This window comes from Octopus bimaculoides, chromosome 2 (genome assembly GCF_001194135.2).
Source record: "Octopus bimaculoides isolate UCB-OBI-ISO-001 chromosome 2, ASM119413v2, whole genome shotgun sequence".
NCBI lineage: Eukaryota > Metazoa > Mollusca > Cephalopoda > Octopoda > Octopodidae > Octopus > Octopus bimaculoides.
The window spans coordinates 162,792,889-162,799,943 of record NC_068982.1 but is presented as its reverse complement, the minus strand read 5'-3'; the positions used below and the strand labels follow the sequence as shown (position 1 = coordinate 162,799,943).

Here is a 7,055-nt window from a genome sequence, read left to right as displayed (position 1 = left end):
TATCGACTACCTCTAGTTTTTCACCCTGGAATGAGATAGAAGTTGTTTCCTGTTTGTTGACAGTCTTTATTGCACCTGAAGATCTGCCACAAACAAAAACTAACTTGCTAGTTAACCTGCCTTTGATGTTGCTGCACCTCTTATGTGTCCATAGCTTGCACCGGGTACATCTTATAGAGTTACTACCTACTCCTTTTCTACATACTGAGCAGGGCCATCTACCTGAAGGGGTTTGTGTTTTATGTTCTATCCAAAACTGTATTTGAAATTTATCTGTTATTTCTGTTCAATCATTTGACCAGCCTTTTTCAAATTTTTCAAACTTGTATCAAATGTGTTCCTTTAAAAATATTTTACTATTTTCAAATTTGTTTTTATAAATTCTTAAATGTAATTTCATTGTTTACTTATTGTGATCATATAAATATTAAAATGCTATTTGAAAGGCAGGAGGAAAAGAGAGTTATTTCACTACTTATTTGGAAAGGTGCTTCTCAGTGGAGCTGAATCTGAAAGAATGTGATTGGGATGTGATAACCAGTGGAATAACAATACCTTTCTTGAAAAGCAAGTGAGGACTGGCTATTATTGGAAGAGCATCTAACTGTAGAATACAGCCTCAATAACTCTTGTTCAAACTATACAGGCACAGAAAAAGTGAAAAGGGAAAATAATAATACATATGTGAGTGTGTACATGTATTATATTTAACATGCACTGTAATTTCAGCCTCTTTGGAATGAAGTTGTTTGTATGTAACCTTAATTATGTATTTTACTTCCAAATTAAAGCACACAAACACATGTTCACACAAGTCGACACACTCTGAGTAAAGAAATATATTTGTCTGAAGTTCAAAAGATAACTTACGTCTTGATGCAGATAACCAACACACTGATGATGGTTTATCAATTAGACAGGACATCGCAGACACCCAACGCCATGTCAACTTTTCTGAATCTCCAGAAAATATATCTTGTTCTTCATCAGTTCGTCGATATGGAATAATTGCTGATTCTGGAACTCGAGATTGCTCTGGCTGATTTTTAGATTTTGAAATTTCATCCACTGAACATTTTGTTTGGTCTTTTGTTGGCTTTGATTGGTTTGAGCTATTTTCTTTTTTTTTAAGTTCTTCACTCATAAACAGTGGCATGTCTTCAATGATAAGAGGATCAACTGAGTTGCAGGTCACATAATCAACTGGAGGGATAGAGAAGCCACTTGAGGCAGAAGATTCTAAGGCTTCACAACTGACATCACTTGAGCTTTCACCTGTTGTTCCACTTTCTTCTTCATCCAGTAAATCTGTGACAAAATTTAAAATAACATCCGAAGTGTCTTTAGTTGGTTTTGTCGTCTTCTCTGAACACTCCTCATGAGAATCTAACAAGTTGGACTGGAAAAACTTCTTATAAACTACTTTGTGACACACAGGACAAATCTTTAACGTAACATCAAAACGGTCATCAGCTTTGAATTTGCTATCATCTGTAGCAGACTGTTCAGATACTTTACAGATACACACTTCTTTCTCTTTAGTTCTTTCCTCATCACTATCTTTCTGAGCAATTACCTTGCTCCCAGCTACATGATGGGTAGGTGTGGTTTGTGATGTACTCATGTGTAGATTTTCAATATCTGATGGATTGTAAATACTGGTTTTGCAGCTGGTACCTTCATACCAAATACTACCCTCACTTCGGGACATGAGGGACTCAGAAGAACTCTGTTCTGTTATGTTTGTAAAACGACCTGGTAAGGATCCCCCAACCATAGGAGGGTAACTATAGTCATTACCAAAAAGTTGTTCTCGGATCATTTGATGGGAATAAAATGTAGCACATTCGGCAGAGTTTTCATCTAGATTGACACAAGGGGTGGAACCAGTGATGTCAAAGCTGTTGTCTACCGAAGAACTGTGTCCAAGAAAGGCAGCACTGATGCTATCTGTATCAGAAATAGAATGTCTGTCAGGAGGTAAGTTAATCTGTAATGGTTGCCAAGTTTTGCCACTCAATTCATCTGGTTTCACTCCAAATCGAAAATAAACAGCCTCACTGTTTAATCCAATTCCAAAAACCTGAAATGGAACAGAAATATTAGAATGATAAGAAAATATATTGTACTGGTTGTTGTTTAGCACTAGGTCATCCCTCATCCAGCAGGCCTATGATCAAATGTATTTAAGCCATGACCATCTCATCTCATCTTATGTCTAGGACTACACTTAATGTGTCTCACTGCTTTAAAATAGGCATGGTGTGAGTTAAGAGGGGATATAGCTGTTATTTCTAGCAAGTCAATTGACCACATAAAGGCTCACACATTAGCTCAGGATTGTATAAGGTCAACTTGATTAGTGCAGTATGAGACAAGAGGGTGGGTGTTGTGCGATATTAGGAGATGACATGAAGAGAAGAGAAATGAGGGTGTGTATAGTAATAGGTTTGATAAGAATTGGAGAAAAGGTGATGGTGTGTGTGTGTGTGTGTGTGGAGGAAGCAACAACACATGTATATGTATGTGGTGTGGTAGTGGTCTGACAACAGAGAAGAGGTAGAGGTATCCCATCTTTACCCTTTATATTACAGTTACATTTGATGGATTTGATCTCTGTCACAGTAGCTGCCAAATGAATACCAATTTATTCAACAAGTGCCATTCAACTGCTCAATCATTATGATTTAATCATCCAGTTATTGTCACCCAGTCACTCAATCACTTATTCCTTTTTTTATCATCACTTAGTCAGTTGAGGAAGGACAGTATACATGACTTTTAAGACTGAAGACCTGGTCCATATGTTTTCAACATTTTCATGTCCTCTGTTAAAAGCATTTAGGTGGGGGTATTAAACTAGGCAATGAATCATGTCTACTACACAAAGAACAAGACAGCTTCTCTGATGAGCTTCCACACAGTTTCCATTTACAAAATTTCACTCAAGTGGTTTTGGCCAACCTGAGGCTATGGTAGAAGATACTTTCCCCAGATGCTGCATGCAGTGAAATCAAACATGTAAAGCACGTGGTTGTGAAGTGAACTTCTTAACCACACAGCTAAGCCTGTGCTTATTGTCACTTAATCAACTAAGCATTGTCACATAAATTAATGAGGGAGCCTCTTACATGGTCACACTACCTGTTAGAAATAGCAGCCAAATCACCTCATATTACACCCTACTTTCTTAAAATAAAAAGCGGGTATTTTAGAAAACATAGTCTAAGTTATAGAAAGACAGGTTGATCAAAGTTGAAACTTTGATCACAGGTTAGTAATCAAGAGGACAAAACAACAATGTTAATAATCCACCCATTGCCATTTCTTCATTTAAATATATTAATATTTTATGGTTGATGCAATACTAAATACCTGCAGTCCTATATTCTTGTTGAGGGCAATGAAATAAATGAGGCCTACATATAAATGTTTGTAATTTAGGCACAACACTAGAAATTTTGAAGTAAGTGGATTACTCAATACCATAAATCAAATACTTAACTGGGACTTTATTTTATTGACCTCAGAAGGAGGAAAGGCAAAGTTGACCATGACAGGATTTGAACTCAGAATGTAAAGAGCAAGAAGAAATACTTCAAGGCATTTTATTGGATACTCTAACAACTTTGTCAATTCTATGTCCTTATGAAGTCCAATATATTAATGCCTGAAGCAGAATTTGTACATGTGTTGTATGAACAACAAATGGAGTGGCTTGATTACACTACCTTATTTCTTCAGTGAACACTGGAAAGGTCATAAATAATTATTGAAGATACAGAGAGAATAGCTATTTCAGAACAAATGATATAAAGACGGTGTTTTAACTTTTTATAATGGGAGATAAAATGCAGAGTTGAGTGTCATGCTAGATTATCAGAAAATAGTCATGCTGACTAATCAGAAAATAGATAGTTTCGATTTTGAACAAAAACAACTATTTGAGAATTTAAAATAAAATCAGTTTTCTTATATTAATTTTAATCAATATACAAGTGTAAGCCCCTGGGGCAGTAGTTGTTACACACATATCATAGAAGGTATCACTGTAAAGTTCATTCACTTCTGGTTCACAGATATTCTGTTTCTTCTACCATTATAGTGGCTTCTGCTCTTCCAAACTCAAAAGCTATCCAACCCACAAGATGTAACCCTCCCCTCTTCTCATGTTACCACTCCTACTGTCTCACCCTACACCAAACATTTCCCATATTTATTGCTTCCTGGACATGCAGTCGTCTATATTTACTCTGCTACCCACACTTTCACTACAGACATCAATCTACAGAAATTGAAGTTGAACGTCATTTGTATAGATGTCTTTTGTCTGGGAAAATCTGAAAAGATCAAGGACACATTTTTATCCTTTTCTATAGAAGATAATAATAAAAGAAACAAAACAACCCTTCCTTATTGAAGAACATGAAATGACATTTTCAACAGTGAATTACATTTTGAAATTGTTAGTTGAAATACATTAACTATTAGTATTTGTTGATAAAAGTCAGAAGTAATGTTAGGTATAAAATCTGTGGTTTACCTGATCATTTGGTCCAACAGATATTACTGACATAAGACCAACCATCTCTACCCAAATTGTTCCAGTGACAGCAGATAAGTCGTTTTCAACATCACTTTCCCTTATTCCCTTGCGGAACCATACCTGAAACACAGAGCAGTCAGTATGTGCTAAATAATGATTATTTATGTACAGATGTATTTATTAGCTACTTTTGAGAAAAGAACAAACACCCTGTAGTATGAAGGAGAATAGGAATTGTATTGTTCATGGTTCTCTCAATAGTATTAGAAGTATATGTACAGTAAAATTGTTCAAATTTAGAATTGAAATTATGTCGACATAGCATTTGGTATTGATATATATGTGTGTGTATGCATGCATGTGCGCATGCGTGTGTGTGTGAGTGTGTGTGCGTGCGCGCGTGACTATATATATGTATATATATATATATATATATATATATATATATATATATATATATATATATACATACAGGGTCTCCCCACAAAAATGTATACACACTTTAGCAGCTGATAACCCAACTGATGTTTTTTCTTTTCAGATGAAACCCATTGGAATTAATGATGGCAGTCAGACTAAGCTTTGAACAAAGGAAATTCATTCTAAAATGCTACTGAGAGTGTGAAAACACAGTTGAACTGCAAAGACAGTTTAGGAGGGAGTTTTAAACAGATCCACCAATGCAACTTACCACCACTCAAATTAGAGATAAGTTTGAAGCTGACGGAACATTTCAGAATGTTCACGAGAAGCATTCCAGAAGACCACGAACATCAACAGCCCCCACAAAGCAAGAAGGAGTGCTTGAAACGTATCACCAAAGTCCAAGAAAATCTGTGCAGCATGCGAGTCATAAAGTAGTTATTCCAAAATTGTCTGTCCAACACATTAGAGAAGACTTTGAAGATGAGGAGTTTTATTTTCAGCAAGACGGGGCACCCCCACACTACCATCACTATGTTAGATCCTTCCTTGATGAGATCCTGCCAAAATGGTGGATTGGACAAAGGGGTTTTGTTGAATACCCTCCACGTTCACCAGAATTTTTTTTATGGGGATACCTAAAAGACAAAGTCTACACTATGAAACTTGTGACAGTCGCTGATTTGAGTGCAGCCATTGAATGAGAATGCACACAAATACCAAACGAACTCTTTCGTGATGTTTGCGATTCCATTACTTTGCATTGTCAGTAGTGCCTGGACCAGAAAGGACATCAGTTTGAAAACAGGCGTTGACAAAACAATAAAATAATGTCTGTAGATTCTATTAAATTTTGAAAATAAAATGTATTTTAATAAACATTCACATGGTAGTGACTTTCACTCCTATCATACTCATCACTCTCATCCACCTTTCGATTTGACTATAAAGGAAAGACTATCTTCATTCTTTTCAGTCTTGATCACTATACAACCTCTTTCACCATAACCACCTGATAAAGGAAAACTGCCTGCCCTTTCTGACCAAAGGAAGGTAGAGGCACAATTCTCAAGATGAACTTTGCTGACAATAATGTGTTTTTATTATAAGTGCTTAAAATATTTACAGTTGATTAGACAGGTAGTCTCAAGAGAAAATACAGATCAGACAAGATATCTAATTAAGAGTGAAGAGTGATAAATACTCGTAACCAATTACTGTTCTAATCTCATTGAGCCAATATACATAATACCTCTGCATGAGAATAAAATAGATTCTTACCTGTCCGTCCCTACTGAGGGCCCACACTGTGTCTTTACCAACAGCAACTTGCATCAATTTGGCTGAAGCTGAGGGAGGACTAACCTCAATCCACTGGGTTCCTGAAGAATACATGACAAAGGATTAGAGAGTAGTGGGGAGAGATAAGAAGAGAGACAAGAGATGAACAAATATAGAAAGACAGATAAAAGAGTTTATTAGAGAACAATACAAAATCAGAAAACATTGGTGCTGTGGGAGAGGAGAAACAAACAAACAGAGAAGTAGACTAACAAAACACTCAGAAAGGCAGATTGACAGAGAAGTGTGCATATAACAAACTGAAACTGTAAAGTTTAAAATAAGGAAGAAAATCTACTATACTAAGGATATGCCACACACACACACACATATATATATATATATATATATATATATATATATATATATACACATACATACATAATCATCATCATCATCATCATCGTTTGACATCTGTCTCCCATGCATGCATGGGTAGGATGGTTGACAGGAGCCAGCCAGGTACAAAACTAGCCAAGGCTACTGTGTCTGTTTTGGCAGGGATTTTACGGCTGGATGTCCTTCCTGACACCAACCACTTTGTGGAGTGGACTCAGTGCTTTTTATGTGACACTAACACAGGTGAGGTTATTTTTGGCATGACTTTTACAGCTGGATGCCCTTCCAAATGCCAACCACTTTAGTGTGGATTGGATGCTGTTTACCTGGTAGAAGCACTGGCAGGGTCACCAAGTAACTCACAAGACAAGGAATTATGAGAGGGGCAGGGGCGTTTGAGGAGGGG

General features: G+C 36.5%; 1 protein-coding gene across 1 annotated transcript in view; it reads right to left on the bottom strand.

Annotated features, from left to right (window-relative positions):
* The window catches only part of LOC106875269 (tectonin beta-propeller repeat-containing protein 1), a 66,985-nt gene that overhangs the window by 30,117 nt on the left and 29,813 nt on the right, over positions 1-7,055 (bottom strand). Inside the window, exons 7-9 of the mRNA XM_014923356.2 lie at positions 6,251-6,351; positions 4,544-4,666; positions 871-2,083 (exon numbers count right to left, since the gene is read on the bottom strand). Coding sequence (XP_014778842.1) covers positions 871-2,083; positions 4,544-4,666; positions 6,251-6,351 — 1,437 coding nt within the window. The remainder of the gene's footprint in view (positions 1-870; positions 2,084-4,543; positions 4,667-6,250; positions 6,352-7,055) is intronic.